The sequence below is a fragment of the Neofelis nebulosa genome, chromosome 5 (genome assembly GCF_028018385.1).
Source record: "Neofelis nebulosa isolate mNeoNeb1 chromosome 5, mNeoNeb1.pri, whole genome shotgun sequence".
Taxonomy (NCBI): Eukaryota; Metazoa; Chordata; class Mammalia; order Carnivora; family Felidae; genus Neofelis; species Neofelis nebulosa.
Genome location: NC_080786.1, coordinates 74915607 through 74943496, shown reverse-complemented (window position 1 = coordinate 74943496; position 27890 = coordinate 74915607). Strand labels below are relative to the sequence as shown.

At 35.3% G+C, this 27890-nt stretch overlaps 1 protein-coding gene across 3 annotated transcripts in view; it reads left to right on the top strand.

Annotated features, from left to right (window-relative positions):
* DCUN1D1 (defective in cullin neddylation 1 domain containing 1) overlaps positions 1–27624 on the top strand; it is a 34576-nt gene extending 6952 nt beyond the window's left edge. For all 3 annotated transcript variants that reach the window (XM_058730618.1, XM_058730616.1, XM_058730617.1), the window contains exons 2-7: positions 9066–9282; positions 10740–10908; positions 13134–13264; positions 22842–22924; positions 23382–23478; positions 24783–27624. In XM_058730618.1, coding sequence (XP_058586601.1) covers positions 9108–9282; positions 10740–10908; positions 13134–13264; positions 22842–22924; positions 23382–23478; positions 24783–24862 — 735 coding nt within the window. In that variant the 5' untranslated portion in view covers positions 9066–9107 and the 3' untranslated portion in view covers positions 24863–27624. The remainder of the gene's footprint in view (positions 1–9065; positions 9283–10739; positions 10909–13133; positions 13265–22841; positions 22925–23381; positions 23479–24782) is intronic.
* Positions 27625–27890: the final 266 nt, after the last annotated feature.

The window sequence follows — 27890 nt, the reverse complement described above, 5'->3', positions numbered from 1 at the left end:
AGAACTGGTTCCAGGGATCATCTGTTTTACTCCTTTTCCCTTCTACAGAAGAAGAAATTGAGGATCAAGGAGGTTTTGATTTTTTTTGTTTGTTTGTTGCAGAACTGAAACTTTGCTCCTGGTTTACTGTTTCCCCCAGTATTTGTAGTATATGTAATCTTTTAACTCACATGAAATCTAGAGAAATTGTGAAAATTGGATTTGAAATTAAATTACATTATTCATTTAAGCAGAGGAAAATCCATGTATTATTAATGAATATGTTAAATAACAAAATTCAAATGGATGACTAATGGATGTTAATTACAGTGCTTTTAATGGCTTTCTAAAAAATGTGTGGACTTTGAAATTTAAGATTATATTTTCAATAAATACAGAGTTTATGAGTCCAAATGAATGTAGCCCTGTTTAAGGTGTCTGTTTAGAACTTGTTTCACATTGTTTTGCATAGGCACAAGTAAAGGAGGGTCTTAATTCATTTCAGTAATTATTTATTGAAACACTGTGTGCCAACCACTGTTCTGGGAACTGGGAGTGTGTGTGTATGTGTGTGTGTGTGTGTGTGTGTGTGTGTGTGTGTCTTTCACTGAAAAGATGAAAATCCCACCTCTTGAGAGGGCTACATTTTAGTAGGAAGACACAAATAATAAACATAGTATATCTTTTTCTTCTATGTTAGAGGGTGTTAAGTGCTATGGGAGAAAAGCAGCGTTAAGGAGGGGAATTGGGGGCACAGGGGTAGTGGTGTGTGCACCAGTGATGAGGTGAATTTTGAGCAGACTAGGAGAGGAAGGATTAAGCCATGCAGAAATGTGGTAGAATTTGAGGAACAGTGAGACCAGTGACTGGAGCATTGTGTATGGAGGAAAAAGGGCATATTGGGCATTGGAGCTGATGCGATCTGAGTGGGAAGGGGTGGAAATGGGCATGGTTGGGAATTGTAAGGATACTGGGTTTTTACTCCAAGAGAAACGGGAAGCCGCTGAGAGATTTTGAGTGGTATGATAGACTATTTCTGTTCTCCCATAGTGTCGGATTATAATATTGTAGATAATTATTTTTTAAAGCAACCCTTTTAAAAATAACCCTTATTATAGTTTTCTGTACCATGTAGCTTCTGTGTAGAGGGTTTTGAATTCTGTTTAAGATGACTGTCTCATATTTAATAAAAACTAGTTGACCATTGAGTTTACCTAACCATGCTAGTTAATAAAAACGAAACCTCTTCCGTAGATTGTTTTAGAATGTGTTCTAGTAGTTTGTACGAAGTTTAATAACCATATGCAGAAAATTGGACCTTTGGGGAGAAAGAAGGACATTAACATTTATTAAGAACATTGTGTCTGCTAATCAGACAATTCACAACTTATTAATCTCCAGTCTATGAGGTGGATACTCTTACCTCCTTTTAATGTATCTGGAAATGGAGGTTTACTGGTTCTAAATTATTTGACCAAGGTAAAGAGCTAGTATGTGGCAGAGCATGGTTTAGAAGCCTGGTCTCTGATTAACATACTTTGTTTAACCCTCCTTTTTTTTTTCTTTTCTTTTCTTTTTTTAAACTTAGCAGGCACTCTTTCAGTATAGGTGTGAAATTTTTGATTAGTTTCATTCTTGTTTCTTCCCTATCATATTTTGTAGTGACCTAGTTTTTTCCTATATCAAATGAAATGATCTGATGTAAACATCTAAGTAATTGAAAAATTAACACTCTTTTGGTACATACAGTAAAAAAGTTGAAAGTAAAATTAACTCTCGTGGTGGTGGTGTTTTGTTGTAAGTTTTAAAAAAGCTGAGCTTATTTCAGTCAAGTGGCTGTTTCCATTATTGCCTTATAGGTTGGGTCAGGCATAATGAAAATCTGTGAGAAAACTTCCTTTTAAATTTCGGTGTGTGGTGTTCAAGTTCTGATAGCATTAGCCATGACATATGATGAAGAGACATAGTTCCAAATAGGATTCAGTTGCTTTGTGGACACAAATAAGCTCTTGAATAACCTGCTGACTGTCTAGTTTACCTACTCATTTTAGGTGTACACACCCCACCTAAGAAAAAGCAAAAACAAGAGAAAAGTGCCAGTAAAGCATTTTTCATCACTTTATTGAATCCATTTTTAAGTAGTTGATACCTAATCACTAACAGTGCTTAGACTGCTTGTTTGTATTGTAAAATTTTAAGACATCTACTTTTAGAGTTCTTTAAAGAATTCTGTTGCATTACACTTTTGAATCCCTCAACACTGAACATGGCATTCAGCAGCAGATAAATTGCTGAAGTTCATGGCCCATATCTTTGTTATATTAGGGTATTTTCATTTTCAGTAAACATTTAGAGTGCTCATTTATTATTCATAGGATTCTAATATTTTTGGATTTAGGATTTGAATAGATACCAGATCTTAGAATTAGGAGATTTCATTTTTCAAGGATCATTTATTCTCTTTATGAAACAAATATCACATGACTTTTTTTAATGCTAGTCATTATTATAAGTTATTTAACTATGGAACTTTTAAAATCTTATTTAATTCATTCTTTGTTCTTTTGTTTTGTTTTTCCCTGAGTAATCTTTTTGTTAATTCGAGATTTCTTTAGAGAAGATGTTTATGGAGAGGAGAAGTAAGTTTAAATTAGCTACCTTGACTGCTTGTTAGAAATTCCAGTAATAAGATTGGGAGAATCAATTGAAATATGATGGCTAACACAAGTATTTTAAGGGTGTTATTTCTATCCTGTTCTAGATAATCAGGATTTGACAAAAATAACTTTTTAATAGTCAAAACAGTTGCTAAAATCAAAACATTTATTCCATTTACAGTGGAAGTCATCTTTTGAATAATCTATTAATTCTTAGGGTGAGGAGGAGAAAATCCTTTAAATTTATATATTAAAAAATTTTTTTTTTTTTTAAATTTTAAGTAGGCTCCACCCCCAGTGTGGGCCTTGAACTCACAATCCTGAGATCAGGAGTTGCATGCTTGACTGAATGAACTAACCAGGAGCCCCCAGAATACTTTTGTTTTTTTTTTTAATTTTAACTTTTTTTTTTTTTTTTTTTTTAATTTTTGAGAGACAGAGACAGTGTGTGAGCAGGGGAGGGACAGAGAGAGAGGGAGACACAGAATCCAAAGCAGGCTCCAGGCTCCAGGCTGTCTGCACAGAGCCTGATGCGGGGCTTGAACCCACTAACTGCGAGATCATGACCTGAGCTGAAGTTGGACACCCAACCAACTGAGCCACCCAGGCACCCCAGAATACTTTCTAAAAACCTATGAGGAAAATCATATAGAACCAAACAAAATTTAGCAACATACAAAACCAGTTTGAATCTTACAAATGTACTTTCTGAAATACTTTTTGCAGTGAATTGCTATTATTTGAAACATCATTGACTACAGTATTACATAGTATATTATTCCATGTTTGATTTAGCATTGGTATAGCACCTCTTAGAGAAGGGTTTGTCATTGAAAGTACAGGAAGGTTTTTGGATGAATGGTAAGAGGCATAGGCCTAACCATAAATAATTATTCTAAACTGCAGATTATAATTTAAAATAATACTGGTTTTTGTTTTGCTGAATATTTGAAATTGTACTCATTTGCTTATATTTTGGGGGCATAACCTATACATGTATTTGTATTTTCTCTGGGTTTCAAGCCTTGTCATTGGAAAAGGAAATCCTGAGTTTCAGTGTCTCCCCCCCCCCCCCCCCCAGTTTTCCATCTTTGTACATTTAAAGCTGTAGATTGTGGTTATCTTTAAAAATAGACTATGATATGACAATAAACGTTTTTCTTTCTGTTGAATTACTTTTTTAAAAAAACTAACTTTTCTTAAAAAATAACCCATCACCCTCTTCTCCTCTCCTTAAAAACTTCTAAAAGGGAAGTTTCATCCCTAAATTAGCCTTTTAGTTAGGTTGTGAGGGAATACTTAATGGACAGTTTTTTAGTCAGAATGCAAATTGTTTACATTAGAATGGGGAAAGGTCAATTGATTACTTATTTAACTTTTCCATAAAAATAGGTGAAGAAATCTAGCTCACAATTCCCTTCCTCCTTCCAGTTCACACATAATTAGTCAGTGGTTGCACTTTTGCACTTTTTGTTTTCTCTTTCACTTGATGATAATATAGAGTAAATGGAAAGACTGCAAGCCTTGAAGCCAGGCACCATGGTTTCATTCCTGGCTCCACTACTTTTTAGAGAAGTCTGTCCTTAGATAAATTGAACTCTGAGGCTTAGTATTCTCATTGGTAAAATGGAATCAGTGATAACGACCTTGAAGGATTGTTAGTAATTTAAATGCCTAGCACAGTGTTGGCACCCACCAGGAACTCAAATGTTAGTTGCTAGTTTTCTGATTATGATTGTTAATCATATTTTTCTATTTGCATAAAATTATTATTTTTTCTCTGGAGTATTCTTCATGGACTTGAAAGGACTCCTTACCATATATGTGTCAGGTACAGTTCTAAGAGTTTAGCCTGAATTTATGTAACCTTCACACCCTGTTTACAGATGAGGAAATTGAAGCACACAGAGAGGTTAAGTAATTTTCCCAAAGTCACACAGCAATTAAGAGGCATAGGTGGGATTAAAATCCTGCCAGTCTGGTTTGAGAGTCTGCACTACTCTACACTAATCATATATTGCCTCTCTGTGCAGGTAGAGGGGAAGAGGATTTCTAGCTTCTCCTATCTAGATTCTTAGTCTGGCTTTCCTGCAGAACTTTGCCCCTAGGTGAAAGTCTTCTCCAGGAGTGGGTAGTCTCATAAGTTGAATTGATTTTTTTCCTTGCACTTTTGACTTCAGACCTGTAATTTCATGGAAAAGTCTTTCATAGATGAATGGTTTGGGATATGGGTAACGTTTGGTTATATCTGCTGAATACTGTGTATCATACATGGAAGGTATGGTTTTTCTGGACTTAAACTAGCTCTTCTAAGTTTCAGGTGAAGTTAAAATGTTAATCAGATGGTAAACCCATGAGAAGCTATACACAGCTGTTAGAACTATGGGTGATCATTACAGTGTTTTGATTTTTTTTAAAGCATGGTCTTTGGGAGCTAGGTTCATCAAATCCTGAGAGAACTAGAATTGAGTTAGAAAATTAATTCATTTAAAATATAAAGACCTTGGTATTTTTCTTTTTGGAGTTCAGAATGAATTTGAAACTTTAAGGGTGAGAAGTTGAAAATTCAGAATAATAGATATAAATGTGTTTTAATTTTTTGCTTAAAAAATATTGCTTAAAAGCATTTCCATTTTGGAATTGTTAGGACTTAGTTGACTAGGAAATACTTCTACATGTTCATTATTTTTATTCGTGGCAATAATAAGAGGAATTTCTTAACATCGTGATCATTGTTATTTTTATTTGTAGAGCATTTCTGTCTCCATTCTTCTATCGCTATAGACTTTATAGGATCAGTGGTAAGATGTACTTGACTACATGATAACTTGGCTACATCCAGAGTATTGTGTTTATTGTTTTCCAGATAAACTGTTATTTTAAATGTGATTCATAAATTTCTTAAAAAATTTTTTTCATACATTGAGTGAAAAAAATTGCAGACGTGCTGGATTTAAGTATTAAACAATATGTGTTGATTACCACATTTTTTATTTTGAAAAGATGAGCAAATAAATGCTTTTTACTGTCCAGATTATAGTAATATTTCTAACTTTGGTAACCACATACAATTGTAATTAACTTTCTGTTACAAAAGACAACACTTCTTTTTTTCTATTCCCCTCCCCTCTCTCCTCCCTGCCTCCATTCTCTCTCTTTTGTTGCTAGAATTAAAAACAATCAGAATATATCCTATATTTCACACATTTTACTTATTTCAATCTTGAATTTCCTTGAAAATTTGACAATATTTAGATAATTTTCATATTTGAGTACTGAAGATTGTATTGTCTCATCTTATTTAATGCTTTATCTAGTGTGTTCCTTTTAAATAAATCTTAAAGTGAATGACATATACTTATGAGTGCTGAATCATTGTAGTTGTCACATGTTTTTGCTCTTAGGAAGATCCCCACTGCATTTGTAGTAGAAATAGAGAAAATCCATCTGTTTTTTTCTTTTTCAGTTTTCTGTCCACCCTCTTATCCCCTATGAAATAATTTTCTTTTTGCTGGCTAAATACCCTTTTTCTCTTCCTTAAGTTGATAGAAATTTAAACCTTTGATGCCATACTCAAAATCAGAAAACTTTGCCTGGTACTCCCATGTAGCCTGGGAAAAAAAGTAGGACTGTTAGAGGGCTCTAGAGATGTGGGAAGGGTCAGCTGTATATATGTAGTACACTTTAGCTTTACTGTAGGACAGCCTTTGAGATTACGGAATTGAGTGGATCTTCCCTAGTAGAGGGGAAACACATGCTTAAGATTGATTCTAGGCACAGAGAACTGAGAGAAAAAAATGGTAAGAGTACATTATAAGTACCAAAAGGGAGGGTACTTACCATACTTTGCAGGAATGGAATTGCTTATTGCTTCTTGGCCTATCAGGAACCCATCTAGTCAGTTCTACACCAGGTATCATTCATTAGCCTTTATGGTGTTGAAAGTGGATAGCTGCAGCCCTTTTTCTTAAAATGTACTGATATTGCCCCACATACTAGAAATTTAAACCAGTTAAAATAGTTTAATTTACATGTAGGCATAATTTATTACATATACTTTTTTTTCAAATAAGATATGGAGTTAAATAATTCATTTGTATAATTTTGTTACTAGTTTGTGTGGGTAAGATGATTTTTTATCTTTGTTCCCCCAATTTTCTAATATCTGGCACTGTGGCAGGAAGTCATTATAAACTGAACAGTTCTTTTTGGCTTGCAGAAGTGACTTAAGCTATAGTTCTCCTTGCTCTCTTCAACAAAAATGTTTCAAATTTCAGAGAGCAGAACACTGAATTTAATACTGTATGATGAAACTCCAAGTAATCCTGATTATTTTTCTGCCTCCAACTTTTAGGAGAATGGGGAAAAGTTAATACAGAGAAGTTAATTCAGGCTTAATTAAAAAGCAATTTCCTGGATGTGGCCTGTGTACTTCCAGGTTAATTTCCCAACACTTTGTACAACATTATACAGTGGTCACTGATGATCGTAGTGACCGTCAGATACTTCCCTGTTCTTCAAAGAAGGATTAAAACATATGTCAGTATACTATATCTCTCAAGGGAAAAAAGCATACTCATTTTAAAAATAGTTTTTAATAACAAATCAACGTGGTTTCCTCTAAGACTGGTATCTTCCTTGGCATTTGATTTCATTGTGGGTTTGTTGCAATTGAATAATAAATCACCAGGAGATATTTTTCAAAAGCAAAGAATCCTAGACATCTGAGAGATGGGTTGTATAATGTGGTACAAATTATCTGGTCTCCAGAGTTACTACTAAAGTTATACTAAAGTTATTACTTTATTAGAGTTATTACTAAAGTAACAGGAAGTTAGTGAATTTGTAGTTTCTTTAATGGAGAACAGAGGTTGAAATTTTAATCTGTAATCCTAAACGATAACATATTTACAGAGAGAGAAGAGTGTGGCTGACAAATCAGACTCCAGGGCATAAACAGTTTTAATACTGCAAGACATGGGGTTGCTTTTCATATTTGATTTTACATATTCTTATTTTTACTCTGTAATAGGTGGAAATATTTTGCAGGAATGGAATTGCTTATTACTTCTTGGCCTATCAGGAACCTATCCTGGGTTTAGACTTTGGTAGTCTTTTTCTTGAAAATCTCAAAGGGCTTATAAATATGTACAGCATGCAGTGTGGTTTATGGAAAGATTACCAAGACTCAGATTCATGACATCTTTCTGTTCATGTCCCATTTCTACTAATAATAACCTGGGTGATTTTTGAACAAATTCCTTAACTTTCTGGGTCTCTTTTCTCATCTGTACAATCAGGGGATTGAGGTTTGTGATCTATCAGTTTGGGCTAGATCAAAGATTCTGGGGTTCTCAGATGTGTTGCTTCATCTACAGAACAGTTTCTATCTATTAATGTGTGTCCTACTCATGTGCTTTTTTCCCCTTCCAGTAGTAGCTCGGCAGGAACCCAAGTATTTTGCTGAGAGATGGTGTTAAGGACTTGGTAGGGGGGAGAATAATAGTGAGGAGGCTAAAATTGCACAGGAGTAGACCAGATTGGGGTGGGAAGGGAGGGAGAACATAGTTCTTGATACTGGGAGAGTAGTGGGTCTAATTGCCCTGCTTTATTTTGCTTAGGGTTCAGGTCAGATGAGAAATGAATCTGTGTCAACATAAGGCAAGTGAGAAGAGGTTATTACAGTATAGAGGCTATTTGGAGAGTGCCTCTGCTAGGCTCAGGCGGAAGGAAAGAGGCGATTCTTTCAGGGGCAAAAAGGAAGAATTCTATTAAAAATTACCTTCGTTGGAAGGATCCAGGGTACTTGTTCATATTTCACTGCTTTCTATTTGAATGCAAATATGAGGAAATTCTCTTGATAATTATCTTGGTTCCTGAACACCGCCAGGAGAAATGTAGGGTACTCATATTTCGTTGCTTTTTCACATTTGGTAAAATAGCAAGAAAACAAGGGGGCGGGGTTGGGAGAATTGTACCCTCTATCCTTTATAATGGGTTTTAGGACTGCAGCTAACACCTGTTAATCTCCTTGTTCCCTGGGGTCAATGACTGTTCTGGCTGGCTAGATAGTGTCACTTTCTTCCCCAACACTCCTTCTGTATCCCTTTAGAGCTTTGTGCTTGGTCAAGATTGTGAGAGTAGCTGTACTTCCCTTCTAGAGCCTTTATATATGTGATCAGGATCCACCTTTAGGAGAAATGTAGGTGGTTGAATTTCCTTTACTTTTTAATTTTTTCTGTAAAATAATACCAAATGTTGTGTTTCACATTAAAAAATTTGTCTTTTTGATTGACAGATCAAAAATAAATCTCAAAATATTTTAATATTTTATGAGGAAAAGTATTACTAAGAATGGTCAGCCATATAGAAATATTTAGTCATCTGTGATTTTACGTAGAGTTTCAATTTATTTTCTGGTTTTAATAGAACAAGTTGAAATCATCGCAGAAGGATAAAGTTCGTCAGTTTATGATCTTCACACAATCTAGTGAAAAAACAGCAGTAAGTTGTCTGTCTCAAAATGACTGGAAGTTAGATGTTGCAACAGACAATTTTTTCCAAAATCCTGAACTTTATATACGAGAGAGTGTAAAAGGATCATTGGACAGGAAGAAGTTAGAACAACTATACAATAGATACAAAGGTGAGTGCTTATGACTAAATGTTTTGAACCAGGTTTTCCACAGTTGCATGCTTCTTGTGAGGAATCAGACATACATAGAATATAAATTGGGTGGATGTGTTCTACAGAGCTCTGTAGATCTTAGAATTACTTCAAGAGATCTGAGAGAAATTACTTTCTTCTTTTCACTAAAATTTCTTCTTAGCCTCTTTATTTCTTCTTCCCTTATCTTCCCTCTTTTTTCATCCCCCATGATCCAATTTGAAAATAGTGACTGGGGGCCTGGATTTTCCCCCTCATTTTTATAAAACTCAGCTGAACCAATTTTAAGAAAACCTGCATAATAATTTTAACAACCTTTGAAGAATTATATTCACTTTAAAAAAGTTAAACAATATATAATAGATGAATAAAGAAAAAGTTAATAGTTTCTCCTTCTTTATTTTCCTCAGGGAACTAATATTTAATAGCCTGGTGTAGGTCCTTCCACGTCTTTTATGTTTATACAGAAATATGTACAGTTTCTTTCAAAAATTTACCAAAAGTGGGATTATGTTTTATCCTTAACTCACCCCCCAGAGTCAAAAGATATGTGTGTTTTTTATTCCTAGAGATGTTATAAAATCACATACAACCACACACTATATGAGTGCCTCTTTCTCCTTTTATTACATTAAAAATTTTTGCTGTCTGATGAGTAAATATCGATAATTGAATTTTTTCTTTAATTTGGACAACAGATGCATATATTGTTGAGATTGGGATTGAATTGCAGAGTTTATAGTTTTTCTGATTTTCTCTTAAGAAATGATTGTCATAGTAAAATGAACTTTGCTCTAAGAAAACAAATTCTGTACATAACAGTGTTAATTTATTGAAACAATTTTTGTTAATGTTTATTTTTGCAAATGAGCAAGCGAGCAGGGGAGGGGCAGAGAGAAAGGGAGACAAAGTCCCAAGTAGGCTCCATGCCGTCAACACAGGGCTCGAACCCACGAACTGTGAGATCATGATCTGAGCCGAGACCAAGGTCAGAGATGCTTAACCAACTGAGCCACCCAGGTGCCCCGATAAGTGTAAATTTAGAATGCCTACTTAAACAAAATATGGATATGTTCAGAAAAAAATCCTTTTTTCCTGTACAGGAGCGTCTGATTTTCTGAATGTGTGCGAGTATGGGACATTCTTTCACATGATTAAATGAATCAGTGAATAAGTGGAACTTTTAAATATCAAATGCCCATCTGTGTGTGTGTGTGTGTGTGTGTGTGTGTGTGTGTGTGTATCCTCCTGTTCATCTTAAGATTGCTAGTTAAGGGACAAACTGGCTTTAAATAATATAGGGGGAAAATATCTGTTAGAATATTATCATTTCATATCTCTGATCTATTGTGATTTTTTTTTAATGGAATAAAAAGCATTACTTTTTCTGGTTATAGGCATAACACTAATTTACTATTGCACTGTTATTTTTAAAGATCCTCAAGATGAAAATAAAATTGGAATAGATGGTATACAGCAGTTCTGTGATGACCTGGCACTCGATCCAGCCAGTATTAGTGTGTTGATCATTGCGTGGAAGTTCAGAGCAGCAACACAGTGCGAGTTCTCCAAACAGGAGTTCATGGATGGCATGACAGAGTTAGGGTGAGTATATTATTACCACAGGAAATTAGGTATATTACTATGAGAATTACTATGTAGAACTGAATTGTGTTGTGAATTTTTAAATGTCAGTTTTAAAATTTACCAGCCTACAAACATTGGTATAAATATACTAGTTCCTTCCCATGTTACATAGTTTTCTGGGTTTGTCAAGTTATCTGTGTAGTTCAGCCTATTCCATTTGCATTATACTTTTATCATTTGTTTGTAAGGGGGAGGTTCATTAGCATTAAAATAAATCACTATGCTTTAATATTTAACATTCATAAGTGAAATGAGCAAGCTATAATTCATTTCTCAATGTGAGGTTCTGTGAACTCTGAATTTATAAACAAACTCCTAGAATGTAAAATCTTGGAAGTTATAATCACTTTTTGTTCCACTTATACCTTGACAGCTGATTAGCTAAATGTCTTGGGACCAATACATTAAAAAGTCATGGGTAGAGATTTTACTTACGGTGTCTAGTTGTCTCTATTTAATGAGAATATGAAAAAGTATTCAGTCTATGGATGGGTAACAGGCTGCCCTTTCTGTTTTTAGTGGATGATGAGTAATAATGGCTAACATTTGTTGAACATTCATTTTATTTCAGGAACTATGCTAAGTTTAGTATTTCACCTGCCTCCTCACAACAATTTTGTTAGAGAAGTTGTGTTTATAGACCCATTTTAGAGATGAGGAAAGTGAGGTACAGAGAAATTGTAGAATTAGGTAAGGATCTAATTAAAGATTAGAGTCAGGATTTGAACCCAGGCATTCTGATTCTTGAGCCTGAGGGACATTGTAATCAGTCAGGGGTCCGGACAACACAAAAACCATGGCAGTAATTTGAACAGAAAAATTTTTTTTAAATCATTGTATTGTGTAAAAGGGGTAAAAAAAACCTCAAAGGTATAATAGCGGTGGCAGTTGCAAGAAGCTGCTGCCATCCTTGTGGCTGAGGGAAGTGAACTAGGAAGGAACCTAGAAATCCCTGCAAGGCTGAGATTCAGACCTCCAGAGGGGAGGGTGTGGCTGCTGCAGGAACACGGTGCCTGTGATGCTTGCTTTGCCTGCCACTCTGGTAGAGAAGAAACTGGCTAGAGGCCACTTGCTGCGGAGCCCTGTGAGTTGCCACCATTGGTGAACACTGCTGGGAGCTCCGAGCACACTCAAACCCTTGCTCTCTGCAGAAAACAAACTGGGATAGGAAAAGGTCCTTCTTCTTCCATCCATTCATCGCCCTCTATTGGTAGAACCTACCAGTGAGCCAGCTCTAAGAAAAACTGTCTAACGATTAGTAGTCGACTGCAGATAGTCATGAAATAGGGCAAAGAAGGGTAGGTTTAAAGCTGAGGAGCAATAAATTAATAGCTGGCCTAGACACTGTGTTCTACCTCCCAAGCCAGTCCTATCCTGAACTTGTTGGAATTTTCTATGCTAGGACAGGTTTCATTAGAACTCCTTTTCCATTTGAAACTGAATTCACATAAAATGTAATGAACTTCCAAATCAGAATTGTCATCTACAAACTAATGAGTTGGAAGGTGTTCCGAACATAGAAGGGAAATAAAAGCAGAAATGATTAGAAGGAAAATGGGATGATGGGTTGGTGGAATTCATACAGAGTATTTTTGCCCTCAGGCTATTTTATGGAAAGTAAGATGGGTACAGAGACCCTTTCAATTCCTTGGAAATTGAACGCAAGTGTAGAAAAAGCTTAATACCGATTTGAGATAACCAGTTGGAGATGGAAGGGGGCTCAGCTGATACTTACTATTAGGCTTTGTATAACAACGCATTTTCAAGGGAATGCTTCCTTCCTCACCTAAGCAAGTGGTGAGGACTTGGACTTGTGACTTGTTACCATGTAAAGAGTATCCGCTACAGTTTAATCTAGTGATTGTTAAGGTGATTACCGTACATTCTCATTTGTTCATTGCAGCTGACTCCTACAGTTTGGGTTTGTTGATAGTCCAGTGAATTACATAAATGGAAGTAATAGCTCATTTCTTTTAAATATAGTAATTCTGATATTGAATCACTCCAGACCTTTTCTTCCTCTAGCTGACCCCATTCTTGTTTATGTAATGTAAAAGGATGAAACTTCAACTAACTGATTTTTTTAAAAAGTTCTGTGAAATATAAGCTGTCATAGGAGTAAATTTAGTCCTTAATTTATAGTGAAAAAGCTAATCTTTTATACTCTTAATTTTACAATGTAGATGTGACAGCATAGAAAAACTAAAGGCCCAGATACCCAAGATGGAACAAGAATTGAAAGAACCAGGACGATTTAAGGATTTTTACCAGTTTACCTTTAATTTTGCAAAGAATCCAGGACAAAAAGGATTAGGTAAGAATTTTTAAAAATTATATTGGTGTCTCAAATATATTCAAATACATTGATGGTGTCACTTTTGATTTGTAGTAGAAAGTTTTGTGTTTTGAGCATAAAGTCATTGTGAAAATACCAATTATTGGAAAACAGAAACAGTGAACTTCTAGTTAATCAGAAAATACCATGGACATTCAATAATAAGTTACCCTGGATACCATATCTGAACTACTGATTTTTTTTTAAGAACTGCAATATAGAAAATAATTGTTAAAATTCTGACATACATTTGTACATTTATCTACTTATATATATTTTATATATTATCTAGAAGATCTTATAGGATCATAGGATCATAAGTTATTTCAGCGTGGATCTGTAGAAATAGCATTGTAAGATTTCTGAGTCATAGAGTGCCAGAGAAATCTATTCTTTTTGGTTAGGACTTATTTAGAAGCTATAAGAAAGAATAAAAGTGATGATTATCATTTATAATTTTAACCAGAAATCTTATCCATAATCTTCCACTGTTAACAGTTTAGGTCAATCAATTTATGCTGTATGTAATATCCATACACTTGCTTTGGGGATGGCTAGGGGGTATGGAAGTAAAAGCTACAGTGTAATTTACAGTTTACCTAGAAAGATTTAATGATAGGTAAGACACAATAATAAACATGTGTGAGAGTGTGTTAGGTAAAAGGAGAAATGAGTAAAAGGAGGAATGGTTGGGAAGTGCTTCCTGGGCAAGATGGGATGTTAAACTAAAGGATATGGTATTTGGCTAGGCAAGGGAAGATAAAAGGTGTTTGAGAGGATGGTTAAGAATGAATGTCTCAAACTTGAGAAATAAGCTTGGCCTCTTTGTAGAAGAGAGAAAACACTGATGTGATGCTAGTGGGAATGTTTATTTGGAGATTAAGTTGGTGAGATGTAAGGCTCGATAACCAGAGGCTTCTTTTATAAACAGGACAGAAATGTTTAAATTGGAATTTGTGGACAATGAGGATGCACTGAAGATTTTGACGATGGCAGTATCTTCCATTGAATGTGCACTTGCAGTGTGCCTGGCAGTGTGCTAAGTACACACGCTTCTTCATTTCATGTTTAGCGGTTTTAAGAGTTATTCTTTCATTCAGTAATTCATCACCTGGCATGTGCCTGCCAGATACATACTCGTGGAGTGCAAGCCATTTTTTTATCCTTATTTTACAGATGAGGAAACAGGCGCAGGAAGGTTAAATTACTTACCCAGGGATGGAAGTGAGTTTGCTTTTGATTTTGAAGATACAGTAGTTGGAGAGGCTAATAGGGGCCTCTTGTACTAATCCTTCTTTATATTTTAAGTTAGAGGGAAAAAGCATTGAGAAAAGGACTATGTGAATAGGGATTATACCGAGGAAGTGGTTGAAAGCTAGCGAAGAAGGGATAAATGTGCAACATTAGTATTGGAGAATTGGCCTGAAGAGTGACTGAACATGATTGAATTGATTGAAGATTTACAAAATATCTGTAAAGCAAAATGACAGATAATGAAGCCTCATTTCCAACTGATTCTTCAGTTTAGGTTGAGTTTTCTTCTTGCAGGAAACTACCTAATTTTGTAGGCAAAATAAGCTGGATGGTTAATATGTAGGGTTAGTTTCTTTATTATCTGTGACCATCAGTTAACTGGGCTGTTTTTCTCTAGTTTCCTCCTTCCTTCCTTCCTTCCTTCCTTCCCACAAATAAAAACTGATTACAGGTTTTGAATTTACATGTATACACTAAAATAATTATTTTTGTTGTGTTTAGAAAGGTAGCATAATATTTTGATAAGATTAAACAAAATGTTACAAATATAAAATGTTGACTTAAATGGGCTGAATCTATTTCGTTAGTTATGTCCCCAACCCTTATTGGAGCACGAAACTAATGATATTTTGGAGTGAATATATGGTTTTGATACTGAATCTTAGTTTTTATTGTATGTGGTAAAAATAAAGCAAAAAAATTTTTACTAGATATTGGATATATTAACATGATAGTAAATTGGAATTTTGGATTATAGGGAAAATTGCAAAAAAGACTGTACAGAATTAGATTTAAAAATTTATTTTATTACCCAATAAGTATTGAGCTTAAGAAAATTGTATTAATTGTTTAATGGGTATGGAGTTTCATTCTGCAGAAAAAAGAGTTCCATTAATTGGTTGCACAACGATGTGAATGCACCCAACACTCCTGAACCATACACTTAGAAATGGTTGAGATGGTAAATTTTGTTATGTGTGTTTAATCCCACATTTAGAATTTAAAGAAAAAATAGAATATATAACACAGAGTGAGTCCATGTAAAATATGGACTTCAGTTAATACTTGTATATCCACATTGGCTCATCAGTTGTAAGAAATATACCACCCTAAAGCAAGATGTTAAAAATAGTGGAAAACGGGGGGTGTGGAGGTATATGGGAACTGTCTGTACTTTCTGCTCAATTTTTTCTGTAAGCCCAAAACTAAAAAATTCTTAATGTAAAAGAGAAAAAAATGTAATAGACAAATCCTAATTTCTCCCTTTGTTTTGCATTGGTGTTGTGTGTCAGGAAATGTAATGACTTGCTTAGTTGAAGAACTTAATTAAAAAGAAAACAGTTTTCTTGACAGCCTTTCTAAGGGCTCACAGGACTCTTAAATTACAGTACTTGGCAGGGAAGAATTAGAAGATCATAGGAGAGGAGGTGAGGCCCAAAACAAATTGGCAGAGTGACAGTGACAGCACTGTGGTTTATTTATAAATAGCTGTGCTAGTTATAATGAGAGCTGGTGTTTTCCATATTTCCTCATTTTCCTTGACACCTGATTTCCTTTGACACCAGGATAGGGGTGCTTCCTCTGTCACCGTCTGCTTCAGTCACCTGCCATTTCTGGTAGTCTTCTGAATCTTAAATTAGAAAATTTATGAAATACCTTTCAAACCCATCCAAGGTTACATCCATAGCTGATGCTCATTTAGTTTCTACTTTGGACACACATTGTTTTAGGAAGTGGTCCATTCTTGTCACAGAATACTCCTACTTCTTACCACACAGTTCTTCCTTATGAAGTGAACATCTTTCTTCCACTGCGCTTATTTGTCCTCCCCTGCAGTACGAGGAAGTCTGACCATCGAAAGATTGCTGTCACTTACCCCTTCTTTTTCTTCCGGGTCAACATTCCAATTACTTTAACTGTTCTTCATTTGAGAAGAGCTTTGTTATTCTTGTTACTATCCCCTCTCAGGCACATTTCCAACTTGTCAGTTTCTCTCAAAATAGACTCTTACTTAAAGCTGAACGTAATACTCTTGAAGGAGGTTGTTTGTAATAGAGAGCACCAGGACTCTGTTCTTTTTTGTGAGACTGTCCATTCTGTTTAGTCAGAAATTACATTTGTTCTTTAGCAACCATGTCATGTTTAGGACAATCCTGAACTTTTATTAGACTAAAGTTCATAGGTTATTTTCTTGTGAACTGTGGTTCAGTTAGAATCTTATGCCTGTGCAGTTGATTTAAAACATTTTAAGATTATTTGCTAGACATTTACTTTGTTATTTAGAAATAATTTTATAGAGTGTTTTTAAAGCACATTTTCATCTATATAATCCCATTTAGTTCTTGTAAAAGCCGTTTGAGCTAACTGAAAACCTATTATCCTTTTCATTGTAAAGATGGAGAAATTCATGGTCAGAGAGGCTGACTTATTAAGTTAAGGTCACTTAACTTTAGAGTTGGTAGAACTGGGACTCGGTCTCTGATCTTCTGACTCCATATTCTATATTCTTTTATATTATGTTGTGCTACCTGAAGATATTTCTAAGTAAACAAAGACATTGTGAATAGGATTGTTAATCACCATTCCATCCTCTCATGAGTTGGCAACATTTTGTTTCCTTTACAGACAATGTTTGGATCCAGTCTCAGTTCATTTCCATGTTCATTCAGACTCAGTTCATCACCTTTTATGAAATTCCACGTTGCCCTTGTGGATTTTGCTTGACACTGGGATTACCTCTGTTTGCAATTTTAATTTTACTTTAAAGGGCTTAAGAATTCATTCTGCAATATCTCAGTTTTAGGCAATGCTGTTATTTGCTTGTCTCTTTTTCTCTGTCTTTTCCTTCTAACTATTGTTGTTGCTTATTACCTAATTGCTCACTTTGCTCTTTTCATATACTGCTTCAGAATCTATAAGACTACTTTTAAAAATTATTAAAAATAAATAATAGTGATAGTAAGGACTCATATATTTATTTCCCAGGCACTGTTCTCATTTAAGTCGTATTAACTCGTGTAATCCTTACAGCAGCCCTGTGAGAGTAGGTACTATTACCTTTATTTAAAAACAATTTTTTTAATGTTTGTTTTCGAGAGTGAGAAAGTGAGAGAGCAGGGGAGGGGCAGAGAGACAGAGAGACAGAATCTGAAGCAGATTCCAAGCTGTGAGCACAGAGCCTGACATGGGGCTCAAACTCACAAACTGTGAGATCATGATCTGAGCCGAAATCAAACGCTTAACCAACTGAGCCTCCCACGCGCCCCCTATTACCCTTTTTTTAAAAGAAAAATTTCTTTTTTTGATGTTTATTTATTATTGAAAGAGTCAGAGTGTGAGCAGGGGCGGGCAGAGGGAGAGGGAGACACAGAATCCAAAGCAGGCTCCAGGCTCTGAGCTGTCAACACAGAGCCCGACGTGGGGCTCGAACTCACAAACTGCGAGATCGTGACTTGAGCTGAAGTCGGACGCTTAACTGACTGAGCCACCCAGGTGCCCCTACCCTTTATTTTAAACTGAATTGTATAGAGGTGAACTCAGTTACCCAAGTTGCCTTAGCTAGTGGTAGAGTTGGGATTTAAGAGGCTCAACTGTAAACTCCTATTTTAAACCACTTCTCTTTAGGCTGTTCTCTTTGTCACTCAGACAATTCTATCTAAAGGGCAGTTTTTCCTATACTTGTGGCAACTGACATTTTATCCCTGTACAATCTTTTTCTTTTTTTTCTTTTCTTTTTTTTGAGAGAGAGCAAGTGGGGGAGGGGCAGAGAGAGAATCCTAAACTGGCTCCGCACTGTCCGCTCACAGCCTGATGTGGGACTTGAACTCACGAACTGTGAGATAACCACCTGAGCTGAAATTGAGAGTTGGATGCCTAACTGAGCCACCCAGGTGCCCCAAACTTACTAAATCTTTTCAGGTATTCCCTTTTCATTGGAAAATATTTTTATCGACTCGTTAGTCTGTGAGCATGAAGTCAGGGAGCATTTTAAGTCTGTCTGGGTGAGTTTGTAAAAAGTCTTCACAAAAATGATTAATTTTTGAGTCTTGAAGAATGAGTGTATGTTTCCAAGGCCAAAAGAAAAAGAAGCCACGTCTGTTGTGGGGCGATGGGCAAGTTCAGTTGTTCAGAGGTGAGCGACATAGCACCTTTGAGGAACTGCAAGTAAATTCATTTAACTGGAAGTTGTAGATTTTATCTAAAGGCAATAGAAAAATAATTGCAGAGTTTAAAAAAAAATTAATAGACTTTATTTTTTTAGCTGCTTTAGGTTTACAGCAAAATTCAGTAGAAGGTACAGAGATTTTTCTATATACCCTCTGCCCCCACACATTATATAGCTTCTCCCATTATCAACATCCCTCACCAAAGTGGTACATTTGTTACAGTGGTACCTATTTTGACACACCATTATCATCCAAAATTCAAGTTTACATCAGGGTTCACCCTTGATGTTCTACATTCTGTGGTTTTGGACAAACATAGGATGACCTGTATCCATGATTATAGCATCATGCAGAGAAGTTTCACTGCCCAAAAAGTCCTCTGCTTTGCCTCTTCATCCTTTCCTCCCTCCTAACCCCTGGCAACCACTGATCTTTTTAGTGTCTCCATAGTTTCCCTTTTCCGGTATGTCCTACGGTTGGAATCATGTAGTGTATAGCCTTTTCAGACTAGCTTCTTTCACTTAGCGATATTAATATGCATTTGTTTTCCTCCATGTCTTTTCATGGCTTCATGGCTATTTTGTTTTAGCATTGAATAATATTCCTTTGCCTGGGTGCACCAGAGTTTATATAATAATCTGTCTGTCTACTCAAGGACATCTTGATTGCTTCAAGTTTTGGCAATTACAAATAAAGCTGCTGTAAACTTCCATGTGCAGGTTTTTGTGTGGACATAAGTTTTGAGTTCATTTGGGTAAATACCAAGGAGTGGCTATTGCTGAGTCATATGGTAAGAGTATGTTTAATTTTGTAAGAAACTGCCAAACTGTCTTCCAAAATAGCTGTGCTATTTTGCATTCCCACCAGCAATGAATGAGAGTTCCTGTTGCTTCACATCCTCGCGAGCACTTGGTGCTGTCAGTGTTTTGGATTTTGGCCATTTCAGAAGGTGTGTAGTGGTATCTCATTGTTTTAAACATTGAAGAATTTTAACATGGAAGTTACACCACAAATTTGTATGTCTAAAAGGTGCATATGAAAACACTGTGGTTCTTTAAAAGGAGTGGAGGCAGAACAAGAGGAAAAGTGATTGGTTATGAAGCTGTGCGGTGATTTAGCTAGACATGAAGAGGACCCTCATGTTGGCTCTGCCAGTAGGGATGGGGAAGAGAGAGAGATTTAAAAGGTACTTAGAAGCCAAAATGAAAGAACTCTGACTGGAAGTGTGTGATGAGGAAGAAAGGAGTTTATCAATTCTGAACACCTTTAGGGGACATTTGGAAATGTGTAGCGGTGTTTTTTGGTTGTCATAATGACTGAGGGTTTCTTCTGGCATTAGATGGGTGCTAAATGTTCTTCAGTGCATAGGGCAGTTCTTTACAATGCGAAATTGTGTTTCATTGAGAAACCCTCTAGGGTGATGACATTGAGAGAAGAAATAAGCAGGTCTGTAGAGGAAGATAATGAGTTCAGTTTGAGCTCTGTTGAATTTTTTTTTTTTTTTTTATTAAAAAAATTTTTTTTTTCAACGTTTTTTATTTATTTTTGGGACAGAGAGAGACAGAGCATGAACGGGGGAGGGGCAGAGAAAGAGGGAGGCACAGAATTGGAAACAGGCTCCAGGCTCCGAGCCATCAGCCCAGAGCCCGACGCGGGGCTCGAACTCACAGACCGCAAGATCGTGACCTGGCTGAAGTCGGACGCTTAACCGACTGCGCCACCCAGGCGCCCCTAAGCTCTGTTGAATTTGAGCTGTTTATGGATACCCAGTTGAAGTCCATAGGTAATTAGATATATGGATCTAAAATATAGAGATACAAGTTTCAAGATTTAGGAGTTGTTAAAGATAATTGAGTGTCTAATGTGAAAAAAGGCAAGGGTTTGAAAAATCTACAGGGATTATAAGTAGTTCTTGCTGACACACGGTATCACAGAACACCAACATCAAGTGAATGGAAGAAGGGGACCCAGTAAAAGAGGATGAGAAAGACAGGACAGAGGGAAATAATAGAGTGCTATCATTAAAGCTGAAAGAAGTGACCTTTCCATCTAGGAGGCATATTCAATTTTGTCTAATATGGCAGACAGCCAAATCAAGGAATAAAAGTGTTTATTTGGTAGAGATTACTTTCAATCTAGTTTATGGAATGAAAAAGTGTGTGGGAGGTTAGGAAATGGGCAGTGAATGTAGATTACAAAAAGTTAACCTAAACCTTCATACATGATACACATACACTTCTACCCTTGTCAGATTCTTTCCTTAGTGTATCACCTGACAAATGGGCATTTATAGGGTGTCTCATGGTTTGTAGTTACTTGATTATGTCTGTTGTTTCTTATCCTTATTTTGTGAAAATTTGTTGAAAAGGAAAAAAATGCTAGTACTAGTAATAAGCTTAGTTCTCATAAGTTTAGTGCATTTGAAGTGAAGAAGGAAAGCATTAAGCATGCTAATAGCCATTTTACTGCACCTGAAGCAGACAATTACATGTTTAGTTGGTAGAGAAAAGAACAAAATTAAAGACCCTGGAAAGAATATTGTCTATAGAGCTTTGAAGTCTGCAGAGATTAAAAAGGTATTATGGTTAGGAATTGGTGGCATGTTTCTAGTTTTCTTAAAACCTGGGGATCTGAATTTGACTTTTAGACATGCATTCAGAAGCACATTATGTAGAAGAGTAGAAGAGTCTGTGTACTGTTTCAAGATTTTCTGTGAAGGGAGGGAGAAAGAGGGTAGCTAGTTAAGGGGATGAGAGACCCCAAGAAAGTTCTTTTTAAAGGGAGGAGCTACAACCTGAGCGTTTCTTTGTGAAGCAGGAAAAGGCAGAAGACAAAGCAAAGTTGAAGATGTAGGGAGAGAGTAAAACTAATCAGTAGACAGGAGTACTTGAAGAGGCAGGATGTATTGAGAACATTGGTGTTAGGGGCTTATCCTTGGATAGGAGAAAAAAGTGCCACCTTTTCCACTGAGTTTGAAGGAAGACATAATGATGGATTCGAAGGTAAGTAGTACATTTGCACATGGAACTGTAGGAAGTTCATTCTTTCACTGGTTTCTGAATGCCTACTGTGTGTTTCAGTCTACTAGTTTGGGGATATTTTGTCCCTATCCTTGAAGAAGTGAAGGTCCTGTGAAGAAGGGGAATTTTTTGCTTTATGGTCTTTATATTGTTTTTTGAGGTAAAATGTGAACCTCTTTGGAGTCTACTAGTCTCATGGTTCTTCGATTATCAGGAGTGTTTTAGAGATCATTATCTAAAAGGACTTTTACTTGGGATATGATTTTTTCTGACCCAGAGATGTAAATTTACTCATAAAAAGCTTGATACTTTATCTTAATTGGTGTAATTCCTTGAAAGTGATCATAGGTCTTTCTGTCATGACAGGTATGGTACTTTCATGTGGCAGTATGGTTTCACTCTGTTCCACATGCAGTTAAATAGCCATTTATATCATCTTCATCAAACTTTTAAAAAAGCAAATCTTAGTTGATTAATTTTTAAATCAATATTCTTAATGGTCTCTGAAGTCCAGGATCAATCATTGTAGATAGCAGTCCTTTGCATTACAGCCTGAAGGTGTACATCAGTGGTTCTCAACTGGGAGCAGTTTTGCACCCCAGGGTAGCTTTGGCAATGTCTGGAGACCGTTTTGGTTGTCACCACTGGGAGTAGGGTGGAGCTTTGGGTAGAGGCCAGGGATGCTGCTAATGTCATATAGGACAGTCCCCCACATCAAAAAATTATTTGGTCCCAAATGTCAAAAGTGCTGAGGTTGAGAAACATTGATGTACGTTAACATTTTAATACTTACAGTCTAGTTAAGTATGCTTCTCTACATTATCTAATTTAAACTTCAGAACCCCCCCCCCCCATGAGGTAAGTGGCATTCTTTTTGCCCTGAAGGGTTGTTCATTGGTGAGGGAGACAGGATACAAACCTTAATCTTATCTCTGTATGAAAATTTGAAAACCTAAGTATTTAGGAAAAAAGCTATTTATTCATTCATTCATTCATTTTATTTATTTATTATTTATTTATTTATTTATTTGGCTATCTTTGGTCTTACCTGTTTTTTTTTTGCAGGGATAAATATTCATGGAATTAGAAATACATAATTTATTTTTAATATTACAGATCTAGAAATGGCCATTGCCTACTGGAATTTAGTGCTTAATGGAAGATTTAAATTCTTAGACTTATGGAATAAATTTTTGTTGGTAAGTTCATGTTTTCTGCAGCTCATCTTTTCTCTGCATTTTTACTCTGAAGATAATTAATATTATTTATTTGTTTTTAATATTTATTTATTTTTGAGAGAGAGACAGTATGAGCGGGGGTGGGGCAGAGAGAGGGAGACACAGAATCCGAAGTAAGTTCCAGGCTCTGAGCTGTCAACACAGAGCCAGACACGGGGCTCAAACTCACAACCGTGAGATCATGACCTGAGCCGAAGTTGGATGCTTAACTGACTGAGCCACCTTGGCTCCCCTAAATTAAAATGTTTTTTAAAGCATGACTAACTCAGAGCATGTAGTAGACACAGAATGAGAAATTTGATTATCATAGTTTGATTACACAGGTGGTTCTGCATTCTTGAATTTAGCATTGTTTAGACTGATGTTTTGAAACTTTTTGGTGATTTGGATGTTATTTGCTTATTTTTTAAAAAAATAGGAACATCATAAACGATCAATACCAAAAGATACTTGGAATCTTCTTTTAGACTTCAGTACAATGATTGCAGATGACATGTCTAATTATGATGAAGAAGGTAATGAAAGTTTTTCCTTAATTTTTTTTTTTTATTTCTTTTATCACACACTCTTGACCTTCTTGTCTACATCTGTTTTTCTTAGAGTTGGGATTTCTGTCTTCTGATTTTTTGTGGTCTTATGAACATATAAAACGTCTTTGTCCTCTTTACCAATCTCTGTTCTATTTCTTTAAATACCAACTCAGTACTCCTGTCTTCCAGAAAGGCAGAGTAGTTTTCATGCATGTTTTAGATTTTCAGTTTACTCATTACTCTTCTTACTGTCCTTTCTATTTTTGTGTTTTTTATTATCTGTCTTGTCTTTGAATTTGATTGTAAACTCAAGTTTAGTGACTTTGTCTAATTTGCAATGCACTTCAGCTGTCTACCATAGTACTATTGACATTCAGTAAATGTGATATTTGAATCCTATCAATTGAATGCTTTTCTGATATTTTGTCTTGTGTATAAAAGATGGTGTTACCATCTACTACAAGTGATGTGCTTTTGTCTTTTGAGAGGTGGCAGTGATCTGATTTCTTCACATATACTTATGTAGCCTCCTTTGAGAATTAGCAGGATGTGTTTTTGAGACTGTTGAATAGAGGTAGTCTTTGAGAAATCTCCAATGACCTTGGCCTCCTTAAAAGTGTCCTGGAACTATGTAATCTAACCAGAGATAATATTATTTTTTCTCTTTGTTTTCATTATGATGTCTAGTCTTTACTAATAAGTGAGAAATGTCTAATCTGATGATAATTGTGCTTTCTGTTAGGCCTTACACAAAACTGGAGAACTTTCTGATTTGGAGGTTGGCATGTGGATGTGTAGAGGCATGCATATCTGCAATTTAAAATCTCTTAGCAATTTGTTGTCCTGAAATAGGATAGAGTTTGAGACTTGCTGTTAATTTCCCTTGTAAATTTGCCACAAAATGCCTGGAAACTTTTTTCTTCCTACCTAACTATGCTCTCAGTGCTGGCAGCATGCCATTATAGCATGGCCATTTCTTAGGCTGCCAGTTTGGGGGCCTTCAGAAAACCATATTATTCATTGATTACTAGGAGAGTTATCATTTATTATTCAGGGGCTAATCAAGCATTGGAATAATAGAGCAGAGAGAATACAAGAACTATGTTAGGTAGGAACTCTAAAAAGCTAGAATTTTGGGAGTGTTCTCAGTGGGAATATTTGTCATTTTTAATGACACGCTTTAACTGTTATAGGGAAGGCATTTTAAAAGTAAAGGATTCTCTTAAAATGTTATCCCTATTTCTGCTTTTCTTTCTTTCCCTTTCCCATACTTTTTTTTCTTTTTCCAGGAGCATGGCCTGTTCTTATTGATGACTTTGTGGAATTTGCACGCCCTCAAATTGCTGGGACAAAAAGTACAACAGTGTAGCACTAAAGGAACCTTCTAGAATGTACATAGTCTGTACAATAAATACAACGGAAAATTGCACAGTCAATTTCTGCTGGCTGGACTGAACTGAAGATCAATCCTCACAATTCAGACTGAGGGTTGTGTCAAAACTTTAAGGATACATCTTGGACCATATCGTATTTCATTCTTCTAATGGTGGTTTGGGCTTGTCTTCTAGTCTGGGCCGCTCTAAACATTTATAATTCCAACATTGTGGATTTCATCTTATATCTGTGGACCATCCTAGTTTATTCTCCCATAAGTCTTAGGAGCTTTATGGTGATTATTTTGAGGTTTCCATTCTTGCATAAAGCACAATGCTGTCTTCATCAGAAAACAGTTTGGCATAAGAATTAAACATATGAACATCACAAACAATTTATAAAAACTTCTTAAATATATGCTTTGGGCTAGTTGCAAAGACTATGCTGATAGCACTTCCAATGAGAGTGATATATTTAAGTGTACCGGATCTGGAATGGTGTTTTGGTTTGGGGGGATTTTTTTTTTTTCCCGGGCAAATCACATGTATTGTTGATGTGAGTAGAGTAACTGATGTCAAAATAACCAATGTGAAAAATTTTTAGGATAACTTGGTGTGCCTACCTGAAAAATTTATTGTGTTTCAGACCCTCGATTTCAAAAGGTTCCACAGAACTAGTCTGCACTTACCTTACCCATGTTTATATATAGTTGTCTTAACAGGGAGCTTTTATTTAGAAAATGTCTGCATAATGTTAGATTCTACTCCTGTCTACATTATGCACTACATAATTGGATTTCATTATGATTTTGAAATGCTTATATGCCTGTCGAATAAGTTAAATTATTTAATTTGTTTTGAATGTTTTAGAGTGCTACACAATACAATATTCTAAATTTAGGCATGAGGGTTTTATTTTTTGTTTTGTTTTTTGGTTTTTTTGTCAGCGCACTATGGAACACAAATGAAATTCTCTTAATTTATAAGAAGATAGTAGGAATTAAATTTTGAAAATGGTTGTGATGAGCCATGAAGTTCAATCCTTATAGGTACTGCTTTCAGACAAATAGTCCATTTTTGATGACTTCTTATTTTGTTGAAATTCCTTTAACTGCTGATCACTGTGGTTGCCAAATACTTCAGGAGCAAAAATTTTCAAGCAAGCATGTACTTGATGCAAAATACCAATCTGGCTTTTATTTTCATAAATTAGTTTCTTCACCTTTTTTTGTTTTATTCAAATAAGCTCAGTTTTCACGTCAAAACAGAATTCTCTCTTGTGTGTATTTTTTTCATTACAAGACCCATGAACTGCTTTCATGCTGAAGATGCTCATTTCTCTGTTCACTTCCTGACATGTGAAGGGTTTATTGCTTTCTTAAACATTTCTGTAAGGCAAGTAAAAAAATGGAAAACTTCATATGTTGGATGACTTTGGTCTCTAGCAGGAAAAGATTTTGCTTGGTATATCCAGACAACTCTATAAGGTCCAGTGTTGAAATTATCAAAGGAATGTACTTCAGAACAGCAGTACATTTTATGTAGATGTGGAAATGATTTTAAGAAACATTGACATCTTACTACTACTTTTTATTTACACAGTTCTGAAACTGACTAGAAAGCTTTCCCCATAGATATTATATTAATATTCCAATCATAACTTTAACTCAAGAATATAATTCTACCAAAAGAATATTTTGAAAATTTCTATTCAGTTTACTGGAATTGGTTATTAAAAAAAAAAAAAAAGAAAAAAAGAAGAATCCTGCTGCTTTCAGTATTTCCTGACTTCATGTTTGTAAATATAAAGACGAACTTCAATTATGAAAAATTTAAAAAGATATATATATATGTACTATTTTGTTTTTGTCTGGAAGATTTTGAGTTATGGTATTGTTTTCAGATTGATTAATTTGAGTATGCTGTGTTTTAAAATGAGATCCCATTAGCTTTTTTTTTTTTTTTCCCAATAGAAAATTGTTTTCTTAAAAGTCTGCTATTGGTTCATGGCTTAGTGCCTTGGGTTTACAGACTTTTCCTTTTAAATGCAAGACCTTTTTCAACAAAATAGTGTTTGTCATCATTTTGGTACTAAACATTTATAATTACTGTGTAATTATAAACAAAAAATACATAAAGCTTTGAATATAATTATGTAGCATAAAAGTTAAGGTTGTTCACTCTATGATGGCATCTTAGAATTAAACAATACTATTACTAGGGCTGAAAAGAGAAGACTGGTTTAATGTCGTGTGATTATTTTGAGGATAAATGCCTGGTTACAGGGAATATTTTATACTAAAACAGTGCTTATGCATATGGCCATGTATGTGTGTGCATGTGTGTGCGTTTGTGAGAGAGATTGACAAGAGTGAGAGATTGAAAGAGACCTGTTGACTGACACACACACACACACACACACACACACCTACACCTACCTTGAAATGCTTTAATTCATTAGTGTTTCAGTCTTCATTTTGGTAAACTCCCCAGGCAGATTCTTTGTTTTAAATTGAACCACAGGTACAGTTTCCTTTTTGCCAAATGTCAAAACAGGTACACATTTTAAAATGTACTGCTTTTTAAATAGTAAAGTGTATAAAATTAGAAGTGCCCACATCTAAAAAATACTTGAGATCAAGATTATCTTTAGTGACTATCATCTGCATATCTCTGTAAGTTCAAATGTGCTTCTTACAATCCCTGTCATATTACCAACAGAGGCAATAAAAGCTTCAGTGAAATTGCCATGACTAAATCTTTTCACATATTATTTCAGTGTAATATTTTTAAAGACTAAAATATACCTTAAGACTTTTCCAGGAAGAATAATTATTCATGGAAAGAGCATTGTAATGGCAAGTTTTGGGAAGAAAAGACATGCCAAGTCTTGTTTACTACATTTTTGCTACATTTTAAAAATGTTTACAACTATACTGGGCTGCTTTATTTAATTAACAGTACTGTAGTTGTGTAATATGGCATTATAAGTGTGTGTTCATTAGACTTTTAAAAAGTTTTAAT